Source organism: Vollenhovia emeryi, unplaced genomic scaffold (genome assembly GCF_000949405.1).
Source record: "Vollenhovia emeryi isolate VEMERY1.0 unplaced genomic scaffold, V.emery_V1.0 DF939121.1, whole genome shotgun sequence".
Lineage (NCBI taxonomy): Eukaryota > Metazoa > Arthropoda > Insecta > Hymenoptera > Formicidae > Vollenhovia > Vollenhovia emeryi.
The window spans coordinates 3,497,416-3,509,437 of NW_011967245.1; the positions used below are offsets into that span (position 1 = coordinate 3,497,416).

Here is a 12,022-nt window from a genome sequence, read left to right on the forward strand (position 1 = left end):
ACTGCCCTTCGCGCGAAGAATTTTATGAGTTTCCTTTTAACTTTACTACATATTTTATCGAATTATGGCAAAACGAGTAGTAAAGTTTCAAAAAGCTCACAAAATTCTTGGAAGAGCCACGTTGTCCCACGATTTTCAGGTGAATTTTGAAAGAAGTTCTGTGGCACGGTGACACTGGCCTTCGCGCGACAATTTGAAAACTTGTCGGATCCACGACGAGAGACGGTTCAGTCGCGCGCGGCCAATGGCGCTCGTCGTGCGAGGGAACGGGCGCGCCTCATTGGCCCGCGCCCCGCTTCGCGCCGTCTGCACTTTCCGGCGCACACGGGGGGGCGAAGTTGACGTGTGGCGCTGGAGGGAGAAAGAGGGGCGGGTGTAGCTGCGAGAGGCCCCCAGATCTTCACCGGGCCGCGTGTTGATGTCGTTCGGTGCGTCCGGGAGAACGGTGATTTGAAAAAGCGCTATATTTACACGGCGGTTCGCAGAACGGAGCCCCTCTCCCGGGGGAAAAAAAAACTCGTGCTCTCACAACAGTGGCCTAACACTCTGCGGCGAGCAAGAACCGTTACGGTATTTATTACGTGTCTGCACAATTTATATTTGATACTCCGACGAAACGGCCGCGTTACCACCGACTCCGATATCGCGGGACCGTCGCAGCGTCGAACTGCGTGTTCTCGCGTATATCACAAGGCTCGACAATATAACACGTTTGCCCGCGCGTGTTATACGTGAGACTGTGTGTGTGTGTTTGTGTGCGCGCGCCCGGAAGAAATTTACGTTGGGATAAATCCTCTCGCATCGAGACAATAGACACGGTATATTAGCTGTAGCGAACCCTCTCCTAGCGCGCGAAAGTATTTCGCTTATTTCGCTTTTGCCGTCTGTAAACAGAGACCGAGCCCGAGCGAGTTGATGTTTTCAAATCGACACAACGTCGAGGGCCGGTTCTCGCTCGCGAAGGAGAACCTCGGGTTAATAACGTGCACGTTAATGTGTTCTAGACTGGAAAAATGGCTGTACCGTCAGAGACCGTCATGAACACGAATCTCGACGACCCCGTGACGAAGGCGGTGGTCGATAATATAATGGGCAAATTGCCGACGAAGAAGCCTCTCGTCCGATGCGAGGACTGCGACCTTTCCTTCACGAGCCAGGCGGTGTTGGATACGCACTTACAAGGTGCACGGCATACTAAACAGGTAAGCGGCGACGTGTGTGAAGCGCCGGGCGTGGAACATTAATCTGATATGTTGCGTTACAGGTAAGGTCTAGGACTATAATGGCGACTCTCGAGGAAACAAAGGTCTCATTTACCAAGGATGATGAGACAAACGGGCTCAAATGCAATGTATGTAACGTGTGCCTGAACTCTATTCAGCAGCTGCAGACGCATCTCAATGGTAACGAACGTATATATTAACGTATTACTTGCGATATATCGTACAATTGACCATGAATGTAAGGCGCTCGTAAGAATTGTGGCGATGTGAAAAAATGACATGGAACGTATGTTTGCAGGAAGCCGCCATAAAAAGAAATTAATGAGAGGTAATAATAAAACCTATATGGTAAGAAAAACACTGCCATACGGTCTTAAGACTAATCGCTTCATGTACTTGGATAAAATAGAGAAAAATACAGTTGTACTAGTTTATAGTTTAGTATTGTTCGCATTCGCATGCTTGACGCTACTGCTCACTTTCGCTTTTCACTTCTTTCTATGATTTAACTATGTAGAATTAACTTGCTTGCCATTCGCATAACTTTTATTGTTGTAGAATTTCAGTGCTTAGTAAGCGCTTAGTGATAATTGAAAATTTGTTGTTATTCTCTGCGTTATTTATTATTATTTATTTAATATTTAATTATTATTGAAAGAAATTTAGCGATATATTTTTGTTTGCTTATATTAACATGTTATCGTGAAAAGCAGTTTGGTCACGACTTGTTTGCATATGTTACATTTAATAAACTAAGTTTGTTTGACTGTACCTCTTAATTCCTTCTCATGTACAAATTTTACATATGTATTACTTTTTATTTGCTATTGCTGTGTTATAGAAATATTTTTGTTATTTTTTAATGACTGCTTTATATATGAAAAATATTTCATGAAAAATAAAGAACTAATAATGTGAATTATTAAATTTCTGTACATTGGCGTTGTACATATACATATATGTGTTTGTGTGTCTATTCTAAATGTATAATTTAATTTTCTTTTTTTTTAATCAAAATTATCAGCGACTGTTCCCATGATATAAAGCACATTGCCAAAATTTCGATGAATTTCTAAATGACTGTTATGGGCATATATCGAAATATAGAAATTATGTAAAAGTATTTGATGAACACGTCATATAGGTATTAACGTTCGATCCCTCGTATTGCTATAAAAAGTTTGTAAATTAATGGATTACTTTCGCATGAAGATACGCTTTCTTTTCACATATTACAGAAATACTCATAGTAATTGTATTCTTAATATTATACGCTCTCATTAATGACCAATCTTTTTATAGCATGAATGTAGTGTTCAAGCTGATTTATTATCACAAATTACCGTTTCTGCGGCTGTGATATATAGATAGTGTTGATCGCACATTGATGCTTAGGTAAATGGGATGGCAAAGAGGTTGTCACCCAAGGTCCTTCATTGAAATCGACTGGTAGCGCGCAACAATCTCTTCCCGTAAAAAGAAGGGGTTTACTTACCTGCGATATATGTAACAAGTTCTTCAACTCTCCGTCTCAGTATAATGTGGTATAATAATTTTATACATATTTACGCACATTTAATTTTATCTCGATACAATATTTCACAATTGTTTTACTTTTCTCTTTGTTGTGACAGTATCTTTATGAATGCTTCTATTTTATGTCATTTACGTTATATAGAAATACCGAGAACACGTACCGCGATGTACATGATACAATTTAACGGCGCCCGTTTTTATATATTTGCAGCATATGAATTCGGACAAACATGCTGACAAAGTGAAGAGATTTAAGGATCCGAAGAAAGGATTCTTGCCATATCCGCGTCGGAAAAAAGCAAATCGAAATATCAAGCCCAAGGATGAGATACCATCCTTGTCAAACAGCTTTGTATCGGGCAGTTTTACGTATCACCAATAAGTTACGTAATTTGCACGTTTACTTTGAGTTATATATTACGCGATATCTTATTAACTAATTAAATAAATCGTGATCGTTCATGACAATTGTAAATATACATATTTCCGTGATTTTTTCCCGAAAGAATTGAAGTGTTTTTTTTTCTTTTGTTCAGAAGGAAAGACACAGGAATTTCTTTTTAAATGGCAATACATGAAAACAACCGAGGCTGATTAATCGTTTAATGTTAAGATTGAGTAATTGAAGAATTTTTTTAAACCATCATATTCTTCGAAATGACACGAGATAAGAGGCACAAAACAATATATAGCATATACAATATTATGTATATTTACATTTTACTCTGGTTGACAAAAATTATACATTGAATTTAATGAGCTATAAAATTTAAGTTAGCTGTATTCACGAGTTCTATTCTAAGTCACTTCGCGAATAGAGTGTAAATCACTTTGCGAGGATCCATCACGTTCAGACTAGAAAAAAAATGCAAGATGTTATATTTCAAGCATTTTTCAATATGACGATATTCAGTATATCTAATATTATTTTCTAGCATTACTTGAATTGTGTATGTTTTCAATAAACGGCGTAATTCTGCATTTTGCGTACGTAAAGATTCCACTTCAACATTCAAACGATGTCGTTCTTTTAATATTTCGTGATACTTTTTGAGTCCAATTAGTAAACCATCCCAAAGCCGTTCCTTCTTTGCGGGGAAAATTTCACGGTATTGCTTCCAAAAGTCTGTTACATCCTGTACCGTCAGATTCCGGGATACAACAGTCTTTTTCTCCGTTAATTTTTCCTGAAACGTTTCCGGCATCTCTTTCCATTTAACAAAATGATATCTTTCTATGAATTCTCGTAATGCTCTAGTGACAAACGTAGCTTCAATTTCAAGCAAATGTCCCTTGTCACACAATAAGCGTCGTTGCATTTGATCGTCGTCTGTACGAAATGAATAATTAGTCGATATTAATTTTATCATCTCATTAATATAAATTTTTCTCCGCTCTTAATTTCATCCGTTCATTAAATTCGAAAGTAAAAGTACGCGTACCTTTAACGATATCACTAATAGACGCATGAGAAGTCGAGGTGCATTCCGCGATAGGAAGTAACGTTTCCGTTGAAGAACTTCGAGAAGAAACGCCCATAATGCTCACGTCATCGCTAGGAGTAGGCGATTTCTCATCACAGATTGCCTCTTTAACGGCGGCAATTAATTTGACTTCGTCTTCCGTAAACTCCTCAGCAACTCCACAGACACCTGCTTCCTCAACGCTGATATGTCAAATAATATTGTTTATAAGATTATTGAATATGGTGTTGAACTGTGACTATCTACTTACTCCGTTTTCAGAGAAGGAGATTCAGTAAATTCTGTATCATCGGTAGATCTGCTCATGTCCTTGCTACACGTAGGACAATATGCATACGGCAGGAAGAAATTCAAGAGAAAGCCAAGCTCCCTCTCGGATTTAATGCTTAACGCCTAATCATGTAAGACAATATTACAATGAAGTAAGATGAGATGTCTCGTAAGCACATTTACCTGAAACACATTATCCAATCGTATGACCAACTGATCGTTCGCAGTGTAAGGTAAGAGCAACTCGAGCAGCCTATCCTCGAGCAGATAATCGCAACGATCGGCAATGTGCTTTATAATATGGTTCAGCAGTCGCCTTTCTAAATTGATTTCCTCGATGGTGCTCGCCGGTTTGTAAGATTCACATATCGTCCTTTTCTCGTTGATCAATCTATTCTCTTGAAGGGCGCAAGCATGCGTATTAGGAAAATTTGATCGATTAGAACAACGTTTCTCAAACTTTTTAGCCCCACAACGTAAAGTTAATATTTTGCGAACCCCCTGCAAGAACCCAATAGGGTAGAGGGGAACTATTTCACGCTTAATGAAACATTCGTATGAGAAATTATAAAAGTATTTTGCGACCTTCCAGTTTTTGAGAAACGCTGGACTAGGAGATGTTCATTTCGATCGTTACCTTCGTCTATAGTATCCATGACACTACGATAAGACGGCAAATCTTTCTTTTCCAGCAAAGTTTCTTCGGATGGACTCCACTCCATGCCCAATGCTTGTTCATATATGACTTTGTCAGCATTCAAGATCTGAAAGGCGCGTTATCCTTTTAACTTCAATTTTTTGAATACGATTGTAAACCTACCTCGTGCGTACCTTATCGAGCAACTCATTCGCATTTCTCGCATTCATATCCCAAATTCGCATATACTTCTTATCGTTAATTCTCGTGAAGTGGTTCGACTTTTCTACCAGATCCAAAATATTCTTGTGCGCTTTCACAACCTGATCGGTGAGCCTCTGTATCTCGAGCCTCGTGTTTCCTTCCAATTCGGTATAATGTTTTTTCAGACCGTTGATAACATCTTGAAGTCTGAAAAGGACGCCAGTTTACCGGTTAATCGCAATTAATTCATGCCGCGTTCGATCGTACGGAATGATTCGATTTGCGTTCAATACCGACTTGTTAATTCTCCTCTTTTGCTGATTTTTCACTATAGCATTTTCATCTTCTCGACGCTTGAGCACGGCGTAACTGTAGTCCAGTTTCTCGATGTTCATGAAGCACAGCGCCTTCGTGCTCTGCACCTCCTGCTGGAGCTTCTGAATCTCAAGCTCGAAGCTGATTTTCTGCGCCCGAAACTCTTCCTGGTGTTCGACCATGACTCTCTTCATCTCTTCCTCGTACTCGCGCATTATTTCCTTCCGCTTGTCCAATCCCGCGTGGCTCTCCTCCCGCAGCTTTTTGTGCAGCGCTTCCCACTTCTCCGAGAGACTTTCCAGCAACATTTTGCGCTCCGACTCCATCACATCGTTGATAAGCGACAACTCGCGACGATAGGCTTTGCTCATGATGTTCATCTAAGTAAAATGTACGAGCTCTTAATGCGCCACGTCATGTTAATGTTTTTATCAAAAGCGTACGTATATCTAACTTGATTGTCCATCCTGCTGATCAACTGATCTACATCCTCGTCCTGACTTTTCTGGTCGTTGACGAATTTAAGATCGGCGTTCTCCAACTCTTGCCGCAGCTGCGCGATGACGGCGTCTTTCCGTTCCATGATTTCCAGACACTTGGCGCTCTGGGCTTCCATCTCTGCGTGTATGTCCAACGGATCCTTGGACGCGAGTATGTTTGACCACTTGTCGTTGATCACCCGGTACCTTTTCATGCACTCCTCGTCGTCTTCCTCGAGTTTCCTCAGCAACGCTCTCCTGATCTCGCGCGCCTCCCGCCGTCGCTGCAGCTCCCTAGCGTCGTTCGCCACCTTCACGGAGGTCACCTACACGCAAGTTCATCCAGTATGATCTCCTTTTATTAATATTAATGATACGTCGCCAAGATATACAACGAGCAGCCCACAGGTGACAGTCCAAACGATCATCTATGCGAGATAAACGTTCGTTATACCAACCACTTCGTCGCCTTCCACCGACAAGTTTTCCAACAGTTCAGAACTGGCAAGTATTTGCCTCTCGGTGAGCGTCTTCTCGACCACCTCTTCATCCTCGGCGTCTGTCTTTCTGGAAAAGAGACGGCCGCAATCATGGGGGGAAAAAACGCACCGGTTCTTTAAAGGATCGCCACAAACGGTAAAAATCGCGAAAGTGTGAATAGACGTTTCTGAAGTTATACGAATCGTGCTCTACACCTTTTGTTTCATTTATTTTCAACATGACACTCTAGTTCTTCAACGTAGTTTCCATTTAACTGAACTTATCCCACCGCAGGAGCATCTTTTTATTATTTTTTCTGTTGAGAGGTGGCTTAGCGCAAGGCACGTTTCCCAGAACTTTGGAAACGTCCCTCGTGGTTGCACGATATCGTTCATTCGCGCATATCGCGGATAGATCGTTTTTCAAGGAAGTTTTAAGGAATGGCTCGGGGCAGCACGTCGACGTTCGCTCATTTTTCCAGGTCAATTGTGTGTCTTACAACATAGTGAAAATGTTAAGAGCGAGTGGCTTTGTCTCCTTCCAACTTGGGCCCGGTTTCACCAACGGCACTTAACTTTGAGCTCGGCTTAATTCGTTGTTTGTCTCTTTCCAACTGTTACTCTAGAACGAGACAAACATGAATTAGACCAAGACTAAAGTTAAGCAACGTTTGGCGAAACCGGGCCTTAGAATTATTGTTTATATTGCAGGACGCACAATCGACCGCCAGATCGTATTTCCAGTCAGCTGAGCGCCAGACGGGGAAGCTTCTTACTTAGTTTGCGCTTCCAAGCGCCGCTGAATGCGGATGCGTCGCGCCAACTTGCGCTCGTTCGGATCCAAGGACGTGACGGACGGCTCCTCCGCGTCTTCCGCGAACTCGGGATATCTGCCATTCATCATTTTTCCCTTTGCACCGCGCGAAACGCGTTGCGAGGAGGTCGGGGGAAAAATTCAAGTGGGACTTCGGATTCGCTTGTGAACGTAAACGCGCGTCCGTAGTAGATAGCGACTATTCGCCTGCGACATAGGACATGGAGCAGCGTTTGTTTGCTCAATATTCGGTCGCCAAGTCGAAACGACGATTTCCCGTCCCGCCGCGAGGCGTACAACCAGTCAGGGGAAGGAAAGGAAAATATTTCTCTTCCCTCTTCCTCCTTTCCCTTTTTTTGCATTCTCTCGTTATTTGAAATAATATTTTCGAATCGCCATTGGCAGAGGTGCCCTTCATCGCATAGATGTGTTTTTAGATGATAATACAGTTGAGTGACATTACTCGCTGTCGGTAACTAATAGTAGCTTCCGTGGTCAATACGTTGCGCCGAGAGATGTCACTACGCGTCGAATCCGCGGGGCTCTGCTAAAGTTCTGCTTCGACTGGTTATAACCTGGACGGAGCATAGTGCCGCGGGAGTAGTCCACGAAGGGTGAGGGGAATCAAGTGTCTATTGTAACGGACATGAGGTACCAAAATGGCAACACTCGATAGTGTCACGGAATGCGATCTATTTTCACGCCTTGAAAAGAATAAAGCTTTCTCACGAGGAAAAAAATGCAAAAAGAAGTTTTATATACATATATACATATATATATGTATGTATATGAATAATCACTGTATTGATTACTAATAACGAATTAAGACATACGTATTACATCGAATTAATATACCATAACCTGTCATACATAGTCTATTAAAATGTAAAAGTATAAAATAATAATTTTATCATTTTGGTGTTAAATTTTTGTTTGCCGTCGCTTTCCCATTTTTTATGTAACAGCCGTTAATGTACATTAATTCGGAATAATGCGAATAACTAAATTTGCTATATGTATATGTAATCCATGGGAAAACATGATATCTAAATTTCTAAGAATTTTCGCAGGGATAATTGGTCCGCACATTTATTTGACAAATCCATCGATACGATCTCAGTTCGTTGCGTTTACTTGCATTATTTAAAAAAAAAAGATTAATCAACTACAGATATAAGAATTAGGGGGTAACAAGGAAAGAGTGGATCTTGGAGAAATCAAACACGCTTTGTGATTTAACTTTAATATACAAATATATAATTGCAATAATACAAATTACAAGTCGTACGTCTCGGCTCTACTTTGACCATCTTCGGCGATAACAAATTAATTACATAATGATATATTTACACATTATATACACATTTTGACAGTGCAATAAATAAAGAAAAGATAGAGTCAGATACAATTTACCTTAAAAATAATAAGAGAAGAGCGGGAGTAAAAATAAGTTTGATGTGTGGTGGAACGTTTCCACGGAATATAACGGAAGCTCATTTTTTATTTATGTCTGGATTAAAAAGAGAAACTTTTGTTGTAACTGGGATGAGACTGTTTCAGTCATACAGTCATCCTGACTGACAATTAGTGAACCTGGAAACCCGAGCTCAAAATACCGCGGACATTCATCTACGCGTCACACACACGCGCATATTTTTAGCGATAATGCAACACATTTAAGAAAAATGTCGAAGCAAAATACAATTGAATCACAGAATACCTAATAACGAAGAGACTGAAGCTATTCATTTTACTTTTAAAAAAAACCGTCGACGTAACTGCTGAACAATCGCGACTGACACTGAGAATTGCTTCTATTGCGGAAAAGCCATTGGGAAAATCTAGCGAAGCCGAAGAGGCGAGGCTTGCGAAAAAGCGCGGCGTGCCGGGCGATTGGCTCGGTAAAGGCCGAATCTGACTAGCACAGCCCGTATCAGACCACAGGTTGAGATTGAGATTAAATTGAAATTTGACCAATCAGAGTAAAGTTTACTAATCTCAAGTTTAGTGAATTTTACTCTAATTGGTCAAATTGTAATCTAATCTCAATCTCAATCCGTAGTCTGACACTGGCTTGTTAGAGCTTATTCTGGACGCAAAACGCAAGACGCTAAGCTACATCGCAAGAAACTGACCAATGACGGTCGATCATTCTTCTCATATTTCACTGTGATTGGTCGATTCTTGCGTTCGCGGCTTAGCGTCTCGCGTCCATTGTAGAATAAGCTTTAGCGCGAAACCGAAGGGAAGCTCGTGTACCGTGTAAGATGCCCATTATTTGTCCATCGAAAGGGCGATATTAAAGTTGAACGATCAGAACGCGCCGCTGCTGCGTCCCTCTCGTTATTGTCCGGCGCGAAAGGAACGAAAGCCGACGCTAATGCACGCGATTTATCTCGTCTCGCGTGCGCTAGCACGCTCGCTCGCGTCGTAACCCCTTCGGGGCAGCGCGCGAGCGGGCGGGGGTGCGCGCCTCAATGACGAGCGAAGAAATAGCTTTATCCAGCGCGGATAAGTGGCACCATCAATCGTCTCGCAGAAGGCCCGAGATAATTGTAGCGAAACCGCGCTAGGCCGCGCGGTTCGCGCTCTCTCCCTCTCCTTTCTCCCGGCTAATCGCGCTTCTCTTCGCGGCTAGGCTGCACCCGCGATGAATTAAGACGCACGCCTACGCAGACACGGTATTAAGAGCATCGCAATCCCGAGCATGGCGTGGCACGTGTACGCGGCGACAATGCGCTCGCACGTATCGGCTGATGCCCGCGCGTGGCCCCGTTTTCCTGAGGTCTGCGCCCACGACGCTAGAACTCGGTCCAAGCTCTAGTTCCGAAAAATATGTGGCCAATCAACTTGCACCTTTTACGGAATAGCTGCAGGTTGATTGGCCACACATTCCTCGAAGCTAGAACGTGGACCAAGTTTTAGCATCCTGGACGCAGGCCTTTATGCCCCTTTCACACCTAAGGATGATCCTGCTTGTGGCTCATCCGAGTGAAGAAGTTGGCGTAAATATTTTAGTACGGTCGTCATACTAAATGGCTTTGCATGATTTCACTATGGTTTTTAACCGTTTTCTTATGTTAGAAATGGCACTCGAGTCCGCGTAAATGGTCTCGATACGGCGATTCTTACCCGTCTGTCTACTCGCTCGCGTGAGCCACGAGCAGGATCATCCTGATGCTGGAATTCGCACTGGATCCGATATCCGACGTGCGACGTCCAATATCCAATATGATTGGTTTATACTTTTAGATCCTACAAGGAACCGAAAGTAAAAACCAATCGTACTAGATATCGGACGTCGTACGCCGGATATCGGATCCAGTGTGAATCTTGCATTAGGTGTGGAAAGGGCATTAACGGGGCCTCGGATTTGGGTTCGCTCGGATTATCGATAGACGAGGCGATTCCGCGGACTCCCATTGCGCCACGCTGACGAGCAGGTTGTCGCGGCGATAACGGATTATCGCGATGAACGTTGGATCGCGCGTAACGGAACGATGGCACGCACGCTCCCAAGTATACATTTTTAGGAGGAAGTTTATGCGAACGAACACACTTTGAATAGCGAGAGATATGTGTGTGTGCGCGCGTGTGTAGGAGAGATAAAAAAAGTCGTACGCATTGTATTGTAAAAAGTGTAAGCGCGTTTATCACTGTGCGCTTATCCGTGAACTATAATAGTCCACGTCTAAAATGTAAACTATGTAAACTATGTGAAACATGTAATCTGTGTCGAGAATGAGTGACTTATAGAAAATGGCCTGTCAGACTCGTAGATTGTCTTTATATTTCATTTTTCGTGTACACGGAGAGAACTTTCTCTTAAAGTTTATCCTGAAAAACATGTAATCGCGGGACAATATACGCACATACATATAACTTATCAATTTTTAAGATTGTAAATATCTCGATTGATACTAAAGTCACGCGGATGCAGATACATGAACTGTTTTACAATATATATGACTTTTTTGCATTCTGACATCTAATTTACAAAATTTACACTGACAACATGAAGTCAATTAATAATTTTGAAACTGACGGCACAGCTCTGTTATTTAATCGACATCGCATTCCTGACGACAGATAAAACATCGACGATCGCGAAATCGAGGTGTTCGCGCGCGGATACGCGTCGCGGCCTTATCTGTAAATCGATTAAAGATAGCTCCCAAGATCGCTCGATAATTGCTCGTCCGGCGTGAGGACAGATTTTAACCGCGCTAGGCGAACTCCCGAGCGTATCGAAAATTGAACGGTACAGATATTCGAAGCGAGATCAACGTGCAAGAACTCGATACGTCATTAAACTTTGCACATAATTACGTTATCGCGTTGTCCTACATCATTCGTTAGTGAAACGCGCGTCTCTCCGGACTAGGAGGGGAAAAAAAATGCGAGGAAAACCGCGACGCTCTTGAGCGATATCCCATACGGAAGGTAGATTTCACCGCGCTAAGCAAAACGCCACGTCGGAGAGGATACGTAGCCCGGACTGTGTGTGGTAGGCCTCGTTATATTTTCGGTACGATACCACTCGTCGGGGTCGTTCGGGATAACGAAACGCCGCCGATGCCG

The 12,022-nt window shown here is 42.4% G+C and overlaps 2 protein-coding genes across 6 annotated transcripts; one reads left to right on the forward strand and one right to left on the reverse strand.

Moving 5' to 3' along the window:
- The first annotated feature begins 356 nt into the window (after positions 1-356).
- Positions 357-3,540, forward strand: LOC105570293 (zinc finger protein 346-like). 2 transcript variants are annotated; one of them, XM_012027388.1, is made up of 6 exons: positions 357-570; positions 1,005-1,202; positions 1,265-1,403; positions 1,522-1,551; positions 2,619-2,767; positions 2,971-3,540. In XM_012027388.1, exons 2-6 carry the CDS (start codon positions 1,014-1,016, stop codon positions 3,139-3,141), a joined length of 678 nt encoding a protein of 225 aa, XP_011882778.1. In that variant the 5' UTR covers positions 357-570; positions 1,005-1,013; the 3' UTR covers positions 3,142-3,540. The 2 variants fall into 2 exon arrangements, with proteins under 2 accessions (XP_011882778.1, XP_011882779.1); XM_012027389.1 differs by lacking the exon at positions 357-570 and adding an exon at positions 577-818.
- LOC105570292 (dynein regulatory complex protein 1-like) lies at positions 3,532-7,805 on the reverse strand. 4 transcript variants are annotated; one of them, XM_012027384.1, is made up of 11 exons: positions 7,404-7,801; positions 6,607-6,715; positions 6,124-6,474; positions 5,652-6,049; positions 5,345-5,561; positions 5,151-5,277; positions 4,697-4,911; positions 4,494-4,636; positions 4,202-4,425; positions 3,701-4,089; positions 3,532-3,614 (listed from the first exon to the last, which is right to left on the reverse strand). In XM_012027384.1, exons 1-11 carry the CDS (start codon positions 7,529-7,531, stop codon positions 3,558-3,560), a joined length of 2,358 nt encoding a protein of 785 aa, XP_011882774.1. In that variant the 5' UTR covers positions 7,532-7,801; the 3' UTR covers positions 3,532-3,557. The 4 variants fall into 4 exon arrangements, with proteins under 4 accessions (XP_011882774.1, XP_011882773.1, XP_011882775.1 ...); XM_012027387.1 differs by having other exon boundaries at positions 3,545-3,614; positions 3,751-4,089; positions 7,404-7,805; XM_012027383.1 differs by having other exon boundaries at positions 3,541-4,089; positions 7,404-7,793.
- Between the last annotated feature and the right edge of the window lie 4,217 nt (positions 7,806-12,022).